At 44.2% G+C, this 20,833-nt stretch overlaps 1 protein-coding gene across 1 annotated transcript; it reads left to right on the forward strand.

Annotated features, from left to right (window-relative positions):
- Positions 1-440: 440 nt before the first annotated feature.
- Positions 441-19,254, forward strand: LOC118779131 (ubiquinol-cytochrome-c reductase complex assembly factor 1). The gene is made up of 9 exons (XM_036531047.1): positions 441-651; positions 1,511-1,618; positions 3,458-3,565; positions 4,421-4,493; positions 5,124-5,181; positions 7,532-7,640; positions 13,943-14,020; positions 14,258-14,371; positions 18,295-19,254. The coding sequence occupies exons 1-9, from the start codon at positions 577-579 to the stop codon at positions 18,427-18,429; spliced, it is 858 nt and encodes a 285-aa protein (XP_036386940.1). The 5' UTR covers positions 441-576; the 3' UTR covers positions 18,430-19,254.
- The last annotated feature ends 1,579 nt before the right edge of the window (positions 19,255-20,833 follow it).

The following is a 20,833-nucleotide window of genomic DNA, read 5'->3' on the forward strand; positions in this document are numbered from 1 at the left end:
ATGTGCAGTCTGGGATTTGAGCAAACACAGACTCTGTCTACACCATTCCTGTGCAGCCACAGAAACACATTTACTGTTGATGACCTCGGTGATCTAACCTCCGTCAGTTCCCAGATTTTATTCATAAATGCTACGAGAGTGGACAAAAACCGAAGAACAATGACTCTCAATATGACAAGCGTACAAGCGTCTACTCTGCGGCACTTTTCAAAGAGAAAAATCCTGCGTCACAATAACAAACTATGTAGCGCAATGTTTTACTACACATATTACTTTTTACATGCAAAATATATTCCATTTCCGCAACACAAATTTTAGCTCAACAGAATGTGCGACTTTGTTTTGATTTGCCTCTACTTCATGTAACAGCGAGTCCTCACGGTAGGCGGAATGTACTGAAACAGACTGCGTTTGCAGAACGGGCAGATATAGTGGTCGGACAGATTCCTTTGACATTGCACTGGAGGAGGGACAATTTCAAAGTGTTACAAAACGGGAAGAATTAATTGAGAAAACAATTTGTTCCCCGCGTTTCAGTTGCAATATTATATTATTGTAGCTAACGTTAGGGGAATCATGTATCGGCGCGCTGTGCAGTCCGGCGTAAGAAGCATTATAAATATTTCAGCATCCAGGGCAGCACTTGGAAAGGTAACGTTAAAATAAAGCTTGTTGGCTAGCAAGGTATTCGCTGACATGAATATGCAGGGAAGCTAACCAGCAGTTTCTTAGCAAGCAAGCAATCGATGATGACTGAATTTGCAGTAGGAGCTGGCGCAGCTAGCAAATAATACATTTTGAGAAACACTGTTCATTATCTATGGTCAGCTAATGTATTGTGTTGTGGATGGATTTTTTAAGCTAGCTTCGAGAACACAGTGTGATTGTGAGCAACATGGGTCGTTATGGTTGGTTAGACTACCTATAAAGATGTCGCAATTTACGATTTGTGAGGTTAGCTGTCTCCAGAATGTTGAGATTTTGTGTTAATAGACTAAATCTTCCTGTTTTATCTCGAAAGTAACTAGCTAGGCAGCCAGCCACCCAGCCAAAAGTAGCTGATACATGTAATAAATATTATGAAGGGGGGTCTCAATAGATGGCTCTTTTGCTTAATTGTATGTAATTTTGAGTAACTAGCAAAACAATGTAAAACAGCCATCTTTTCACATAACGATTTTGAATTAATGTCAGCGACAACTGCTAAAGAAAAATGACATTGCTTAAAACAAATCTTTTAAAACTCATTAATGTTAGATATGTAGTGTACCCAGACTATAGTATTGCACATTAGGTACCTATTTGTAGTTATTAAAAGTTGAAGGTAGCTAAAGAGTACTCTTCACAAAATGTTGAGTTTAAGTTCTTTAGAATCAAGTCAAGAGAGTTGCTGTTAACTCTTACAAGCAGTGGCTAGTTAAAATTACGACGCAACATTGGGAGGCACAACTGTCAGTATAGTTTTGATGGTTGGATGGTTCTTTTAAATCCTTATTTTTCCCCTATACAGGCAGTAGAGCAAGAAGCATGTGTCTCACGAGCTTTAGCGGTTTGCGCGAGGGTAGGCCCCTCCAGCCCGTCTCAGACACAGTGCCGGACACTGCACAACACCAGAGAGGTACGACCAATATCCCTTCCCCAAATAAACAAAAAAAAATTACATTACATTACAATCATTCAGTAGACGCTCTTATCCAGAGCGACTTAAAGCACAAAAGAACAGAAGTATATCCAAACAAAAAAAATGTATGTGGTAAGGTCTCTACAAAGCTGACAGTAGGGTTAGAGCAAAACTGTACAGTGACATGCCAAAAGAAACAATTAAACTTCCCATTGCCCATCACATTAAAGGCAAAGTGCCAGGGGACTGCACTGCAATTTAAACCTCACCCAAGGTGACAGAAAAAGCACAGCCGTGGTCCTTCACATTGTTCACTGAACAGTCGCAACACTTTGGTTTCACTCTTCTCATCCTGCCTGTTGAAATAAGAGTTTTATGCCTCCCTGTCTTTTACCTTGGTCCCCTTAATCCATTACATAGAATCATGACAAATTCCTTGTCGTTTCTGCTATTACTCAGCCATGAGGTCACTTGTCAGTCATCTGCATCACTATTCATGTGCTTCGTTGCCACGTATATTTATTTACATAGCAAGAACTGTATTTTCATAAAGCACTTGCATAAAAGGCAGGATTCAAACATTTTAATGTCCAGTCTTTGGAGCAGTTGAACCTTTGAATATCAAATTATTTGAAATCCTTGCGCACACATCCATAATAATTAGTAGTCAGTGGTCATACTGACATTTAGGTCCTGTACAGTGTACGTATTTATTTTTGCATGCCCCTAACCTAACCTAAAAAGCCCTCTGTAGTCCCCCAGGAAAGTCCTTTAGAATTTGTGTAACTTGAATCTCCTACCTATGACAATTACCGTAGCACCTAGCAGGTAAAATGTTTTGAGGGAAAATTAAACAGTACACTGCCAGTACGCTTACAGTACATAAGAGCAATCCAAAAGTTGCATGTTCCACAGCCTACAAAATTGTATAATTTGTAATAAATACATAATACAATGAAAAATATTTTTTGAGTCCTGAAGAAAAGGTACAGTAGTGTGCACTATATCAGAGAGATCAACTCATAATTAGGATCATTGGTTTTTGGCATTCGTTTCAGGTGACCGTATTTTGAACCCGTATGACCGTATTTTGTTCATTGTATAATTGTAATCACTTCCATCTACAATAGGTCAAATTAGGTCAGTTCTACTTAGCTACCTAAAGTCCCTGATTAATATGTTAAATCTAAGCGACCAAGGGCATTGACCACGTATTTTGCTGATCCTGTCTGATCTGCTGTCTCACGCATGCTGTTTGCCAGCTGTGGTATTTCACACATTATACAATGCCGGTATTCATCTCATGAATCATTTCCAATTGTAACGCACACTGACAATACCTAATACCACAATACCACAGTTAAGGTAAAGTGATGATTAGAATTACAGTAAATGAACCGCAAGACTCTGCATGTAAGTGAGAATCAAGTGGCACAGTCTCACTGCGTTATAGCTTTTCTGCTTTAAATAGGGCCGGGCTTTAATAAGCAAGCATTTAAATTAGGTCTGATAATTATGTAACTGCACTATGTTCTTGTACGAAATTCAACTGCTTGCTGTATCAGCTGGCCTCTTCCGGCATATATCTAAAAATAAATTAGCTTATTAAAATCTGGGGCACCTGCCTAGGTTTTTTTGTGCTGCAAGTGGTACTCTGTGTTTTTGTCACAGTATGGCTTCAAGCTAAGACAAAAAAATTATTGCAGTTGTGTATGTTTTTTGCTTGTGTGTGTGTGTGTACACACATGTATAGTTGCGTGGTTATATTGTGGCCTTACACTGTTGATCTCCCTCAGTGTGTGTGGTCTGGTAATAATGCATGCCTTCTCCCCACAGCTCTATTCAGTAAAAGAAACTCCACAAGCCACAGAGGAGGAGGTGGGAGCGTTCACCAAGCTTATCGAAGCCATGGGCTTCACAGGACCTCTCAAATACAACAAATGGGTAAATGGCGTCCCATCACGCTCCTGGAATCATGTCTTTTAAATTTCATGGAGGTATTTATGCAGTGCATTAGATTATCTAGCTCATGGTTCTGTTCCTTTTGTAGCTGAAAGGGATTGTATGGGATTGTATGATGGGATGCTGCACATTCAGTAGACTGCCCTCTACATGAAAGGCTGTCAAATTCAGTATGCTCCTCAGTTCTGAATATTGGGCATTTGACATTAAGTCAAGGTATGCAGAAGCCTGATTGGTGGTACAGGAAAAAGGTCTGTGGTTTTTGGTGTTTTTTTTCTATATTTGAAAATCAACATTCAATACAGGACATGCAGCTGCCGTCTTTTTCTATTTGGACAGGCCTATTGGTATCCTTTGCTCTATTTGATAAAACAGAGCAAGAGCGAGGGGGTCTAAGGATTATAGCCTAATTGCACAAGGCTCTGAAATGACAGCATGCAACACACACACACACAGCAGCTGCACTGCAGCTCAAAGCGGCCGCCAAGTAAGACTGGTCCAGGCTGCCCACAGTGGGACTTACTCATGGTTCACATTCCACTCTCCTTATGCCATTATCCATGCAAGCCAAAGCCTCTGTTTTTTATAATGTGTGAATTTGAATTATGGCCTCATAATGGGCGAAATATAACAAAGGTGGTGTAAAGAAAGCCATGCTCACTCCGCGAGATTTAGCCTCAGCTTCAGGCCCGCTCTTCCAATAGCTGCCCCGTTGAGTGACAGCTCCATCAGCGTGTTACAACTGGGTAAATTGCTGACAGGTTCCTGACCATCTGCAGCCCAGCTCAAGGAATCTGTTGGTTGATCCTGAAACATTGTTTTTCTCTTGTTTTACAGAAAATTAAGATTGCTGCCTTGCGTATGTATACTTGCTGTGTCGAGAGAATCAACTATGACGAATTCTTTGAAAGTAAGCATGTTGCATTTGCTTCTCAGGACCTGGCAAACTCTAAGAGTATTTTAGGTCATATGTAAGAATTGAATACATTCTTGAAAAAGACTGGCCAAATACATTTTTTATCCATAGATAAAGGACAGTAAGTACACAGGCAACGCCCAGTGTTGTCTTTCATTGTATGTTGCTGTAATTAAAGTGACTGAAAACTTATTAGTAAAGATCTCCCCGAAAACGAAGACCAGCTTTGAAGTGAAATACTGTGAAATACATGCCCACATCGGAGTGACCAGTGCCCTGATCTTGCCCTGAGCATATTTATGGTGGTACCTATGGTAGGGTGCAGTCAGGAGAGAACATTTGTTTGGATCTCCATATTGATATTTAGGGATGGACTGAAGGAAATGTATTTTGCAGTTTGAATAACATAATCCAAGAGTTACCAACATAAACAGAAATGTTCAAATGTGTGCACTGGGACAGAGTGTTTCATTGGCATCACGAAAGATTAATGTGACACTTAACAGCTTGGTTATGTTGTTTTCATAGCGGGGGAAAAAAAGCAGGTGTAAACTCAGTATTGGTTTGAGAATACAGCGCGCGATTGTACGGGATTGGCTGACGCACTGCCTTCTCTGCCCGCAGAGTGCTCCCTCCCAGACACGCTCAACTCCTGGTTTCTGGTGGCCCAGCTCCACGTCTGGTGAGTACCTCATCTTGCACGACTCGCACATGGAAGACTTCATCGGTAATGTTGAAGACCTTTTTTTGTGCTCATAAGGCATTAAGGATGTACTGTACAAGGAACCAGGGATAATGCAGAGAACAAGACAGATGGAGCAAACGGTCATTAAAACGTCAAATCCATGTGCTTTATATGTATGGCTTCATTGTAGGCTTTCCTAATCTACTTGTTTTGGCACCCTGCCTTCTTATTTGGACTGTATCTGATGAGAGCGTGCCAAGCACCCCACAAACCAATAAAAGAAGCATTGATACACACTGATTCAGATGTGGTAATGTCTTTGTTTCTAAATCTCGTCATCAAAGACAGCTTGCCGATCTGAGGTGGAGCTGGGGAGGGTTGTGTACGGTAAATACTGTACTCCACAGCAGATCTGTGGGCCTGTTTCCTCTGAGCAAGGAAAGCCCTCACGGATTCAATTGAGGTTAAACTGATAATGCGCTGAGAAGGTTGAACACATAAAACAGGTTCATGCGGTGTCTTGTCTTTAGGGGCCGTTAACTTGTCACGGCTGTTTCAAATACGCTTTACGGCGCTCTGCTGGCTGCGTCCTGGAAAGAATCTGTGAGTTAAATGTAGACGTGGGATGCAGAGCGGTGCAGTGGGGAATTTCTGGCCTGCGTCCACGGTTCTCCGCTTCTCCTCGTTTTGTCACTCCTGACCTCAGCTGACACGGGTTCCAGTGAAAGTGATCCCCGCCGTGATTTGGGACGTTTTGCGATGATTTTGTAAAGAAATACGATGCCTCGTTGTGAGGTCACAGAGTGAAGGTGGTGTATTTTTGCTGGGTTTTTTTTATGGGCTGATCAGTGATCACAAAAGGACACCTGTCTTCTCTGGTCCTCTGAGGTGGCCAACCCATTGAAACTTTTACTGTCATACGTATTCATCTTAGTAAGTCTAAATACATGTTATGTTGTTGGTTCTGCTATGTTGCTGGATAGTCCTCTCAAACCCATCTTTCTTTAAACCAACTGATTGGGGAAAGCTGTGTTTTAAACTAATTCAGTAAATAATTTTATTCAATATACAATGCATACTGATGCCGATCCTGTTTATTAGAAGACTGTTTTGTTCGAGGCTTAGGAAGATCCTATTAACTTGCTCTTCAGATCCTATTGAAGCTCACTCTGGGGCCAAATGCCAGATAGTGCGTCACGATTCCAGATTGTCTGAACTTGTTGCTTTTGATTGTAATAAAATAACAATGAATAAAATGAGCCACACACATCAAAGACTACAAAGTCATCTCTCTTTGCCTTTGCCCTCAGATTGGGTTGAGAATCAGCTGATGAGGAAGCAGAAGTTCTCTGTCATTGGATATGCCACTGACATTTAATGTTTCCACACAATGGTTTGGAACATGTGGGCAGTGATGTTATTCCCATTTAATTAAAAAATGTGTTATTAGTTTAGCAACCCGTCATAAGTGCAAATCTCGTAAAGCAGGGAATAAAATTGAGCATCTTGAGCTGAATTTGAGTGTACTTTTGAACTTGCCAAATAGGACTGGTGGCGTTTTGGTGGTTGTTTATGGGAAGTACTGTTTTCAGCAATTAGGATGTTTTTTATCTGACAGAAAGGTCATGTTTTTTTTGCTCTTTAAGCATGGTTATTTACCATTGTTACATGGTAATGAGCTAGTAAAAAACCTAAGTTTTATAGGGATAAGGGACTGAATGACTTCCTCAGAGGAGCAGACTTTCAGTGCCACAGTACTTGCAAATGACCTCTCACCTCCTCTTTAAGGCAATCGCCTATGGACAGTACGGGTTATTTAAAGAGACTGTATGGTGGCAGATTGAGTTCCTAGAGTTCTGTCTCATGCTGTTGTCGGGTGTTTAATTCCGACCCCCCACCCCCCCGAATGCCATGTGCATGCATTTTGATTACAGCCCTGTGTTGAAATACCACAGTGTTCCATAGCTCTATACAGTTTGCCCCAGATAATGCCTCTTGTTACCAATGACAATTTCACTGTTTCCTGTTATGTTGATGGACTATGTTTATTTAGATGTGTTTATAATGTATGTGAGAAAATAAAATATGTATAGAATATTGTAGAAAAGAACCTAGTTAATATCTTGCTTTACATCACAACCTTCTTGATGTCACACTCCTCCACCCCCACCCCCCAAAAAAACAAAACTTGCCATTCACTGTTGGTGGGATATTATCACAGGGAATCCCATTGGTTATCCCACTGAGAGTGTCCTATAATGGCTTGTGTTTTTTTATGGAGTGCACTGCGTAGTGTGCATGTGCGTGTTTTTCTGTTAGCTGCTAAAGTTGTTCCCTCCGCCTGCAGGATGTGTCTGGTACGGATGAGGCAGGAGGGTCGTGCCGGGAAGTACATGTGCCGCTACATCGTTCACTCCATGTGGGAGGACGTGGAGCAGAGGAGCAAAATCATGGGGGTGAGTCACCCGCACCGCCTGTGAGAGCTGCCCTGAACTTCCCTCCTAATGTCAGTAACAACACTGGCGGGATACCACAGTCATTGCATTAAAGCTCAATTCTATATGATACACGAGTTATGGTATTTCAGCTGCATATATAAAAGCATTTTTGTTGTGTCCCTTGCTATTCCCCTTTCGTTTTTGTTCGTTTTTGAACTGCCACAGTACACCATTGATTCCTAAATTCCTTTCTCTGCTTTGGCAGCCTTGTGTTACTGCCCATAAGAAGGCATTAAGAGTTTTGGCATGGGCAAGACGGTTTTAAATTTATCAGCTTACGCTCTAAAGTTTATGCGGACAGTCATTCTGCACTGAATTTAATAGCATTTTGAAGAACAAGGTATGGTTTGTAGAAACAGAATGTGCTTTCAGTGTGGACACCAGTGTTATAATTAATGCACTGACATTAATTTCAGTACTTGGCTATATGAATGGATGTAGTGGGAATGTCTATCATTTGTCTTGCTGGAGGGTGAATCAAGGAATGATTGACTGAAAAAATGATGAAAATGTCCATAATTGCATCAGTCTTTCATTTTGAAAATTCTACCCCTCACCCCAAAAAATATTGAATTGCACATAGTTCATTCAAACTCAAAAGAAAGCAGGTTGACACTGCAGGGTTTTTGAAGCGGTGTCTTCAACAATGAACATATTCATTATAAAAATAAGAATAATATTTCAACATGGTAATTCATTAGATTTGTTTAGAACGGTGAACTCCTTTCCTGAAGTTTCTGCCGCAGGTTTTCCAGTTCTATGAAAGCCGCAAGCGCTCTCAAAGCCTTGAAAACTAATGAGGTCAAATCGGTTCAGTCAAGACAGTGATAAGTTGTTGCAAGGAAAGGAGACACTGAAGTCTACATGAACCAGGACTGAGTATCTGTGTTTTAGAAAATGTAGCCTATCAAATAACAAATTACACTAAACTAATCTGTGCGTGTATTTGCAACATGCATGACTACCTTTGTTAGGGCTGGTTCAGTACATTTGTCAGCAGAGCTGGTATATTTCCTTGAATAACTACAAATTCACACTTATCTGTTCATAAATAAGGTGTTATATCATGCTATAGGGTGATTCCAGGGCAAGTGTATGAGGCTGGTATCTCATCAGTGCTGGAATTTGCTTTAAATATTTCACCCTCACATGGTATAAGATCAGAATTCACAGTAGCTAAATGAAAAATGGAATTGCAAAATTAAATGGAAGGTTATCATCAACCGTATGCAACACCTTTTTTGACTTGTGCTTGCCAGAGAAAAGGGGTCCCTTGCTGACATGAGGAAAAAAGAAATCATGTTGACCAGTGTTTTGGAAAAATAAAATAAATAAGCGAAATTGATCATTTCTACCATTTTAAGTGACTCAGGATTCTGTTTGGCCTCTGAACCTAGTGTTTTCAGTTAGAGATGAAATTTTTTTTCATGTTTTCCATGGCTTTCAGTGTGTGTTGTGTTTACAGCTGCACAACATTTTGAGATTCAAACTGACATCACAACAAATGAATACTGGGTTATTCAGTGATCCCTCGGTAAGGTGCTGTTGCATGTTAAAGTGTTATTTCATGGGAACATTTCCTGGATTTTTTTGATTACCAAGGTGATGACCAATGCAGCATTTCTCCTCGCTGGCGGAAGCAGTTAAAAAGCTGAATAATCTCTCTGAAGTGACTTATGCCCGCTGCAGCGGCGTCTACATTTTGCAGAGCCCTTCCTCCTTGATTTTCCTAATGTGTCTTTAGAGGATCAAAGGACTCCAGCTGAAGAAAGGGCATGAATCAGCCCTAATTGGTCAGGTCGGACAGAGACAGAGGCCTATCACAATCCCCCGGTGTTCCCCAGATGGAGGGAACCTTTTTCTTTGCCAAATGAGACCCCAGAAGGTATATGTAATCCTTTTATTGCAGTGGCTGAAGTGGCTGTTGATGAGCCATGTTTAAGGTGGCAGCCGTGCTGGGCTGCTGTCAGTCTAAGTAAGGGCCCGGAGAGGCATGGACACAGCTGTGAAAACAGTCCCTGCGGCTCCCAACCTCCAACCCCAGCCTCCCACCGCATCGCTTCTGCGGACTGCTGTCTGTGAACGACGTCTCAGTCCCGCCAAATTCTTTATCTCCGAGCCCATCTTCACCCTCCCGTAGGTCACGGCTGGTAGGTCCCTGCCTCCCTGCAAAGTCGAGCTCTTTTTTTCCCCCGGCTGCTATTGGCTGAATAAGCAGCGAGTCCATTTTATATAACGTGAGAAGTCGTCTTTTTCTGCCCCCCTTACCTTTAAATCTTTCACTTTTTGAACTGATTTACAGTCTTAATCCCTTGTTATATGAAGAAGCTGGAAGCTTGAAAGCTGGAGGTTCTTACGTGTAAATTGCTTAAATGATTGTCTAATCTTATCTTATGCCATTGCTTATGTTCACATTATGTGCACGGAGGTCTTGACATGACTTCCGCCCATTGCTTCTTTGTTTTGGTCATGATAGCTTTAATAGGGTCTGCCTTGGCTTGAAAACAGGCGCGAGGGAGAGAGAGAGCAAAAGAGTGAAATCACTGCCGTTTCTGTGCCACCATCCAGCGGCTTTTCCATGGTGTAACACTCCTCTCCCGGGGACTTTAAACCAGGATGAAATTTTCAGCATGGTTTTTTTATGAACTCCTCTCATTTTCAGGTGTCTTTTGCTGTGAATTTATTATTGTCATTATCAGTATTATTCAGCAGAGTTGAGCTGAGGATTCCTGCCAGGGAGCCAAGGGCTAATTCTCATGTGGACGAGCCCTGCTCAGCAGCTTTTATTGACCTCTTTAAATCATCACTCGCCCCGGGGCTCGGGGAAAAAGGGTTAAACGCTTTCGGTTAGCTAGGCGGCGGAACGGGCTGACGCAATGTGGAACATGACAGGCCAGGACGCGGGCCCGACGGCACAAAGTGCCTCGCAGGGCAGCGATGGACAAACAAACAAACAAACACCCCCCCCCCCCCCCCTTTTACAGCATCATCACGTCACCTGGTGTGCCTTTTAAAAAAAACGCGTTTCCATGGAGCCCTCCAAACGCGGGCAGTGTGTGACGTCAGCCTGACGCGGCGAGGGTGAACCGCGGACGGTGGCTCGCGGCGTGGCTTGGCGGCGGGGACCGCAGCCCCGGCGGCTTGGCGGCTCGGCGGTGCCGCGGAGCAGCGGCGGCGGCGCTTCAGCTCGCCTCATTTTCCAGCCCTCCGCCCACGCCGCCTGAGGGCACCATCAGGGCAAGCCTATAACTCTCTGACTGAGGGAAGGTTACTGTAATAAAGGGAGCCTTGTTAACGCGGGGAGGACATGGCAGGGAGAGGCCTTCACAGCCCCTCCGTTGTTTGTTTAACTCTCCTGCTGGAGCCTCCGGCCCCCGGCTCTGAGCCGGGCTCCAGGAGAGCAGCCAGAGTCACGCTGGAGCACTCCCGCCTCGCTCCCCGTAACCCTAGCGCTGGTGTCGGTGTCGCGCGTGAAAAACGGTATTGTGCGCCTGCATTCCGAAGGAAGGAACGGGGTTCGCGAGTTCTGTAAAGGTATTCTGAACAAGAATAAGCCTGACCTTCCAAAGTTCAGCGGTCTCCTTAATAAAGAAATAAATAGGGCATCTCATAAAGCGAAATACTTCAGGCAGTTTAGCTAATTTATAGTGTGTTAAAATGAAAACTCAATCAGATATTCAAAGGGAAAAAAGATTTTCATCAAAAGTATTCATCAAAAGCATGACCAGAAATGCACAATTGTACATTACAGGATGAAAGTTAAATTTAAGTATTTGCATAGCAATATGACAATTCAAAAGCTTTTGGTTATTCTGAATAGTGCAAACTATTACCAAGGCACTGAAAGTGATTTTCGCTCCATGGTAGGCTGTTTCCCTGCCTTATATGAATTACTCCACTGATGTGTGATTCTGATTGGCTTAAATATGTACAGAAATCCATTTGCAAGAACAGAAGAGTATTTTATTGAAGACACGGGGCTGTGAAGATGTGACCTGCTCTTACGCCTTTGCACGCTGTCCACATTCTCCTGCGTGTAGCGCTGTGGTAGGTGGCATTGTGCTCTTACTGAATGTGCCCATTGAGAGACCGTAAATCACCACTAAGTGCTTATAGTCAGTGTGAGCTTTCCTGACGATTGCTGGTCTCTTAAGGAGAAGTGGCGCTGTATGAAGTTTAAAGGGCAGGCAAATGTGCCGTACTGTTAAAACAGCGGGGTAGACTTTGGCCTCTTATGAAATTGTGTGTGTTTTTCAGGATACCTGGGGGGTTACAAGATATTTTCTGTACATTGAAGAGAAGTTACTTTTTAACCACAGAGCATACTTAAGTGTTTTTTGTGCGTTTTTTTTTTCCCCCGGTGGCGAGCCTCGGGCCTGCGTGGTTCTGGTTTTCGTTACTTACCTGAGAACCGAGCAGCGCTGCAGCGGAGGCACGGCAGCTGCAGTTGGGCAGGCGCTTGCACGGGTCACTGTTTTTCACGAGTTGCACGGACAGAAAGAAAACACTTGTCATTCCCTCCATGTTGAGTGTGGTGGGGGGGGGGCTGCCAGGTTTCCCCATGTGCAGAGCGTGGCGTGGCATGGGAAAGCATAGTCTGGCCGGGGGGGTGTGTGTGTGTGTGGAGGGGGGGTGTTTTTTCAGTGTAGTAACAAAAAGTGAGATATGACACTAATTTCAAGTGAAAGGGCAACATTCTGTCTTGTGCGCCGTCTCCGTGTGATTGGTGAAGCATATTAAATATCTTCACTGGATGGGAGCTGCGTCAGACCGTTGCCTCTGAGGCAAAACGCTGCCACATGTGCGTAATTACCCACAGGTCTCTTAATTATGAACAGGTGCCTTGCTCAGATACCCCGACGCAGTCATGTGCTACAGGCCTTAACTGATTTTGAATAAACAAGCTAATTATCAAAATTAATCAGAAAGACCGGGGGGGTGATCCAGTCTGTGCCTTTCATTTCTGTTTGGTTTTGGGCCGAACCATTGAAGTCATGTTTGCCAAATATATATCCCCCCCCCCCAACACACACACACACACACACACCTCCTTTCACAATGTGTGAAATCACATTGTTGTTGATATGGGAAATAATTATCTACTCCATATGACACGTTACCACAAGGAACCGGTAATTGTCTCGATGCTTGTGGAGTAAGGACATAATAACTTGACGGGCACTATCGTTTCTGTGCCAGGCTACCTGACCCAAGGTGTCCTAGCCGCTACTTGCACGGCTTTGAGCTTCCTGTCTTTTCCCCAGGTGCCATGTTTTGGCTGGTTTTCCCAGCCCCCCGATTTTCAGAAGCCCCAACATTCCATCGATATCCATCTCAGTCGACCTGCTCTGTGTGCAGCCGCTGACCCCTGCCCTCTGCTGGTCATGTGGAGTATTGTAAAGGGATGTGCTAATTACCACTGTATGGAAAACCTCATGTAAAGCGTGTTGTGGAAGTCAGTTGCTTGCCTCAGGGCCAATCGGCAGAGGGAAGAGTAATATTCCATTGTTTCTGTGGTGTCTCTCTGAATTTGTGGCCTCATAAAACAGGAAGTGACTAACACGGAGGTGTTACATTGCGTTTTTGCTTCGGGCAGCTCTCAGATGGATTAGCTATTTTTGCCTGTTGCAGATTTTAGTAAATTTGCAACACATCCCATCCCACAGCCCTTAATTATTGAGTATTTAGTGCCTCTTAATTACAGGAGAGGTATTGTTCCATTGATTAGATGTGGTACCTCAGTGTAATGCTTTACGTGGAAAAGAAATCAGATTATTTAAATTGCAGTCTGCCACAACGATGATGGAATTAGTGACTAGCGACTTGATATCTCAACACGAATCTTCCACCCGTTCAGACTCCTGGTTATGTAGGCTGCGAGCAAGCGATTGTTGAAATACTTGACCATTCACTGCGCCGTACGTCACAATGCCACCATAAGAGAGACAGGATGGTGGGAAGACACGGGCTAGCTGCAGCTAGTGCCAGCCTTACAGGAAATTATGCAAAGAAAACAGCCCGGGGAAACCGATATTTATTTTATGGCGGAAAAAAATAGCGCTTCGCTTGACGTGGAAAATGTGGTTAAACGTGAGTAACAAAACCATGAGTCCTGGTCTGTTTATCCAAAATAGTGTCGTAACCACCACCCCCCCAGCCCCCCCCCAGCTCCCCACAACGCAGCTGGGGCTTCGGGCCCCCAGGGCTCCGGGCTCCGCACCGCCTCCCTCCCTCATGACAGCCTCTTTCCTCTGACGCAGATCGATGCCATCCAGCGGAAGGAAAGCATGAAAGCCATGACAGAGACTTTCTACGCTGCTATTTTCGGATACGATGAGGTAAGCGCGGCGAGTCAGGTACCCCGCCGCTCCGTTAGCTAACCGCCGCTAACACTCCACGGTTGCCGTGTTGGGAAATTTCTGTAATTTGCAGGGAGGATGAGTTTGAGGAGCCAGGTCTCCGTGTCTTGAACCCGCTGTTTTAGAGCCGGTGGAGCTGGTGCGTTTTGAAAGGAGGCCATGAGGACCGAGCACGTTTTTCTCCCCACTCCCCCCACCCCACTCCTCCTTTTCCAGGGAATCCTGTCTGATGATGGAGTGCTGGCGGCCGCGCTGTGGCGGAACCTGTTCAACAGACAGTGTGAGGACCCCAGGCAGCTGGAGCTGATGGTGGAATACGTCCGCAAACAGGTGAGGGGAGCCGCCACGCCCTCCCGCCTGGGGAAACGGGGGGTGCGGACGAAGGGGGCAGCAGGGCAGCGGTTTACTTCCCCAAACATAACACCACACATTAAGGCTGGGCTGCACGTCCTGAGTCTGACCGATCCATCCTGGTTGTCATGCCCAGACTCCTGCCAGTTTTCTCGTGCCTGTTTTGAGGAGAGAACAGGAAGTGGATGCACTTGACCCACCCCTGTTCAAGCAGCACACTGTTATTAGTGTTTATTTAGCAGAATGACAAGGCACATGTGCCACTGTACATTAAACACATATCACAAGAACAAACAAACCAAGTACAGAACATCCAAAATTACACTGAATAGGTACCCAGCAGAAAACCGTGCTATGATAAGAGCACATAACAGTAACATAATAACCTAATCATTATTCTCAAGAGCAACATGTTGAAGCGTTTGAAAGATCCTCACACTGTATCATATATGGCCCAAATGATTGGGTACTGGGTATAAGATGCAGAACAGGTAGAACAGGTCCATGTTCCAGAGACCAGGTTCTAGTCTCAGCAGGTATGTTTTAGTCTGAGCTGGAAAGTGTTGAGCTGACAGCTGCAGGCAGTTGAGTCCACCCCATAAAGGCCAAAGGGTTCAGCTGACAGTCAGTCTCAACTGTCTCAGCGTGCAAATCTCCGAGTGTCTAAGCATGACATTTACAAAAAATTATGCTCAGTCGTGAATCTTGTCTCTATTTAACTGACACACTCGTATAGATATAAAGACTGGTATTTTTGTTCCTAATGGACTTCCATTGCATCTCACTGACTACCTCAACATTAACGCTATTCCGGATAACGGTCCTTACCCTGCTTATGGCCATATTCTGAATAAGCTGTATACATGAACCATGAAGTATGGCCACTGTTAATTTTCCTTTAAGCCCTGTAAACCATGTAAAGGTGTGAGCTTTCCAGGTAATTATCTGATGTCCAGGTAATTTTCTAATCTTCATGTAGCACTTTTACAATGTAGCTCTTTGTCAATGGTTGTCATCTCGTTACTTGAGAATTATGATCTTTTCATACTAGCCATGACATCTAGCCAGGGAATGAATTATGACCCAAGATTGCTTTCAAAGCAATGAACGTGTGCTGACATAACCTAAGTGGAATATTGCGAATAAGGTGTTAGCATGACTCCATATGCCTTTTAACAAAGGGAGTATCTCACATGTCTTCTTCGACTGTTTTATAAGCCCAATACTTCCTTATCGCGGTTGTGGTTATCGGAATGGAACATGACTCCTGTCATAGTCAGAATACTTGAATTCTGGTTTGTGTGAAGGCAGTCACTGATAAGGTTAGCCAGGTACAGGACATGCTGTTGTACTGCGTTTCCATCTTGCTCAATATCAACTCTGAGATACCGTGGCCGTGTTCTTGTGCATCCTGATAAGATTGGAATATTTATAAAATTCACAGACTAAGACCACACGAAACTGCTCATTCTTAGTACAGCAGTATTCCCAGTGTGAACATGTTGAATGAAAGGAAATTCTGGAAATTCTGTTAATGCCCCTTTTACCAAAAAAAAAAAAAAACCTACTGGGCAGGTAAACATTACATTCACAGTGTATGGATTAATTTAAAATTTAAAATTTAAATTAAATTAAATTTAATTTAATTTAAAAACTGAATACACCGCTTCCTGTCTCACTACCTGTTGTGCTCCTGTTGTTATTGATTCGGAACGTGAGAAATATTAATGGAAAATTGAAGAATGTACTGGTCAGAAGCTTTATAGAAGGATATAGTGAATGAACGTATTCAGATATTCCGCAGTCACTCCGAGAGGAGTTCCCCCTCATCTCTCTCTGGTTGATCCTTGGGCTTGGTGCCCGCTGTGCTGTCAGCTGGGCTTCCAGCGTACAGTCCTGCGTCATACATATTTTCACAACGGTTTTGCGGCTGGCGAAGCAGCGCGCTGGAGCTGGCATTCCCCCATCCCCCTGGGGTGTGTGGGTAACGGGAGAGCACCCGGGCTGGCTGTGCCCTTGCCCTCCCCTCTCTTCCTCCTCCTCCTCCTCCTCTCCTAATTTCCACAGCTCCCAGATGAGGTCCCCCTTTCTCTGTATATTTTCTTGCTCTGGGTGACTGAAAACACTGGCGCCCGTGAGAGCACCTGTGGGCTGCGTCAGCCCCCGCCGCGCGTTATTTTGCGCTAAAAAACACTGTAGTTTAAATTGCTTTGTAGTTTTGCTTGGTTGAACACTTGATTTTCTGTCCTGGTAAACATTTTGTTGCTCTCACTCTTGCGAAAAGACAGCTGAGGTGCTTCATGTACACAACTTAGGAGGATAAAGTAACGTTTTCTCATGTCCACCTTTTGTTAAGAAACGCAACACATATACCTTCTCTTACCTTCATTTTACCTGTGTGCGTATGTATATGTATATGCGTTTTATCTGATTGTGCGTTTTATCTAATTTCTGAGGAAATTATCGTTCATCAAAGTGGCCAGTGTTACACAAGTTACATTATCAACATGTAACCAAAGCGAATCAATTTCTTTGTCTAAACAGTTCACGATGCTTCAAACTAACATGATTTACTCCTTTTAGGAATCACAAAAATGGCTCCTCACAAGCGTGAAAGAAGAAAATTCTCTAGGATACATTTGCATTAATCTGCCACAGGGAGAAATTCCTCAACAGGCGCACCTCGGAATGGGGGCGGGGTAGGAGGTTAGCTGGGGTGGCAGAGATTTCCAAAAAGGGGACAACCGCCTCTCTCCCCCCTCCACCCTGCGGAGTTAACGCCCGTTACCCTTTCCCTCAGTTAAACTGGGTCACAGGTATGAAACGTGAGAGAGAGAAGGAGCCGTTAATGTTGCGTGAGGACAAAAATGAGCGGGTTCCCCTGACCTACCTGCAGTTGTGGGTTCCGGCCTGTGGGTGGCACCGCCCTGCTGCTGCTGCTTGCGGTTACAGGTTCTCTTTATCAGCGTGGACTGGCTGAGAGCGGCCAGGGGGCGAGCCACGGGGTCCGGGGGGGGGCAGCTACGCCGCCCCATTACAGACAGCGGCAAGAATTTATGAGAGGCGTGGGGGGGCCTGCAGGCATTTTTTCGGGAGAAAACAAATAAACAAAAGATAGTGTTTCTCGCGTTTGGAGAGTTTCAGAGGAGGGCAGTCGGGCTCCAAGGAAAAAGGACTGAGGGTAGAAAAGGGCCTGCAAAGAAAACAAACGCTTAATCACACTTCAAGCTGTTTCATCGCAGGTGCACCACATAAAACAGCGCAGTGCCTGATGACACACTACAGAGGAGGAAATGGCAGCCCAGGCCCCTCAAATGAAATCACGTACAGTGGTACTGGCACCGGCCTGCGTCATTACTCATGCTAATTACTTTCATCAAATACTCCTTCCATGAGCTCAGGCAACTTCTTTAATTAAGACTTCAGGCCTTCGCTCTGCCCTGTTAAAATCTCTGCGCTGTGCGCAGCCTAATTCCGATGGGAGAGTGACATGACCGTTTACACGGTCGCGGTGTGGGGTTTAGTGCTGCCTCCTGGTGACCGTTTCAGGAAATGCATCTTGTTTTGTTCCTTGTCTTCGCTTGACTGTAATACATGCATAGATCTTAAAAGCTTGTCAGTGCAAAATGTTACAACTGTTGCAAGTTGGGTAGAGCTTGGGTGGTAGTTGTAGTTTTCGTTTTGTGTTCTTTTCACTCAGAGATAAATCAAACTGAAAGCATATTAAAGATTTCGTCAGAAGTGGGAACAGAATGTGATCTCATGGCCTCCACCCAAGCTGGCCCAGCATGCACCTGTGCCCAGCTGACAGTGCTGTGTGTGTGTGTGTGTGTGTGTGTGTGTGTGTGTGTGTGTGTGTGTTTGTGCCTTCATGTGTGTGTGTGTGTGTTCCTACCGTACAGATGCAGTTCATCGACTCTCTGGATGGAGAGGACCTGATCCTGACCGGGGAAGTCAAGTGGCGCCCACTGATAGAGGAGAATGCACAGAGCATCCTGAAGGTCCCCACTCCCACCTACAATGATGCCGGTCTCTGAGGTCTCTCTCCAGCCCCCCCCACCCTTCACCCTGCGTCCGGACACTCTGTAGACAGCATAGACATCAGGGCCCCTCTCCCTGATCTACACACACTCTCCCCCCCCCCGTTCACCAAGCGACTGGCAGGAAAATACTCTTTGGCATCATTTCCTATAAGTCTTGGGAGTAAGAAGACAGCTCTTTGGGATTTTGCACTTTCCTTTTTAAGCATTTAGAAAGGATTTCTGTATTTATATGTTTTTTTCTTTACAGATGCCACAGTATTTATAAATAAGTACTCACAGTCTCCCTTGTACACACCCTGTCTTCTTTGTTTGGTGCAACGGTTCCATGTTTCTGTGCTCTCGGAGGATTATGGGAAATGTTGTGCCCCAAGGACCATCATTCTGTATCGAATGGGGCTTTCATTTTAAATGAAATAAAATGTTCTCTGGGTGTATACCAGTCATTTACAAAATATATCTCTGTTTCCCTTATTTTACAAGGAAATGTGCTGTATGTTTTCCCCCAATTAGTGTCTTGATGTGTCTTCTGTAATGACATGACAATCGGTGGGCTTCTGAGCTGATGCAGATGGTACCCACTCTGAGGTAATGAATGTTTGTCTCCACAGCAACGGGTGGTGTGGGGTTGCATCCCTGCAATCAGATCATGAACGTGTCTGAAAGGAGCTATATTGAATTTCTTCAAGCATAAGGACTGTTGCATTTGCTTTGGTCTGTTATCTTCCCAGCAGGGGGCGCCAGGTCTCTCTGGGCAAACGTGTTCACAGCAAGTAGTTTCTTGTCCACTCCTTACATTTACTGTACGCAATTGTAAGACATATCCTGTGCATACATGTTTGGAAAGGGGTTTGTTTGGTATCAAAAATAAATAAGAACATTACTAAAACCTGATGAAAAAAGCAATTAGAAATTTCAAAGCTTTTACTCCTGATTTCCTGAAGGTACTTCCCATCAGAAACGACCACTGGTGGTACTGTGTAATGAGCATTCTGTTAAATACTTTTAAGAGTACACCAATGTACGTGTTTATTACTGGTGTGTCTAAAGGTTATTGGTTTCAGCAGGCCTTATGATGCTGTTTGTTTTTACTGTTTCAACGTCAAGATTGTGTACCTTAGTCCAGTATTGTTCGCGAGAGGCCTATATATCATGTGCCACTTTACAGCCGATGGTTTTTTTTTTTTTAGTGGTCAAGTGAACACTCTGCTGTCATCTGCTGTGAGCTGAATCTGCTGCTGTCACCTGGTGTTTGCTTACCTCTTTGTGACACAGTCTGGTCACATGATCAGGTTACAGTGTGCGCTTGCCCTGCTTTTTGCTCAGAGACTCTGGCCTCTAATGTGGTTATTGGCTCGATGAGTGCTTCACTGGAATCGGGCACAGCGCCGCTTTGATCTCTGCTGTGCCCCGCTGATCTGATATCGGGTTACTCATCAGCATTTACGTACGATCCAAGGTTTTGCCCAAGTCATAGCTGTGCGTGGGTTACTTGTCACGGGTGGATTCCATACCCGTGTCGCAACTATTTCTGAAACTTTGTCTTAATCAGCAAGGGACTAATGAGACTGGCTGTGACACATTTTTCCATAACGTGCTGAATTCACTGGTAGAAAAGATGTTGCTGAGAAAGATTGTGTTACCTGAATGGCGAGAGTCAGAGTTGAGCCTGAGGGCAAAGAAGGTGGGGGGGAAAAAAAAAAACAAGGTGATGTATCGCGGGGAACAGAATTCTACAGCAGGTGATGTGTCATGCAGGATGAATTGTTTAAGCTGCAGCGCTCAACGCGCATAGCTGAGCTGTGAGCTGACAAATGGCATGGCCGCAAGAAGGTAACCCCACGCCCAATGATGGCCCGAGTTATAATGTTTTATTTACACGTTGATGCGTTTCAACATAATTTCTTCAACGGAATGTGTATTTCGGGCTGTCACGAGTATGCGGTTACCTTTTATTGGATGAGGTAAATTTCCTTAGGAATCAATTTCAGAATTACCGCCATTATCACTTCAACTTCAATGTCAGCTGGTGAAACGCTCAGAAAAGATGATTGTCTTGCTGTACTTAAGCGTAACAATGACTTAAGCAATAATTGTAATTAATGGTGGTATTGTAGTGCTTCTGTTGACTTCCAGTATATCACCGGCATTCAAGAAGACTTTCTCAGGTTCTGCACAGTAATAAACGTTAAACTCCTGGAGGCAGCGTCTGAAAGAATGACAAGCAGCATCAAGTTGGAAAGGTTGAAGAAGAGCTGATGATGGATGTGAGTTATGCGAGTTGGAGGCTGTCCCTGGCACAAGGCCACAAGTGTACTCCTCTAAGCTGTCCTCCCCTTTTTATTTGTTTTCTTCACAAAGCAATGTGAAAATAGGCCCAGGACGTGACAGGCTGATAATC

This window comes from Megalops cyprinoides, chromosome 6 (assembly GCF_013368585.1).
Source record: "Megalops cyprinoides isolate fMegCyp1 chromosome 6, fMegCyp1.pri, whole genome shotgun sequence".
In the NCBI taxonomy this organism is placed as follows: domain Eukaryota; kingdom Metazoa; phylum Chordata; class Actinopteri; order Elopiformes; family Megalopidae; genus Megalops; species Megalops cyprinoides.

Bases quoted from the DNA above. Each gene is read 5' to 3' on its own strand.
- LOC118779131 (XM_036531047.1), top strand. From the start codon at position 577: ATGTATCGGCGCGCTGTGCAGTCCGGCGTAAGAAGCATTATAAATATT. The intron at 5,182-7,531 runs GTGAGTACCTCA...CTCCGCCTGCAG, and splicing joins GTGGCCCAGCTCCACGTCTG to GATGTGTCTGGTACGGATGA. The intron at 14,021-14,257 runs GTAAGCGCGGCG...CTCCTTTTCCAG, and splicing joins CTATTTTCGGATACGATGAG to GGAATCCTGTCTGATGATGG.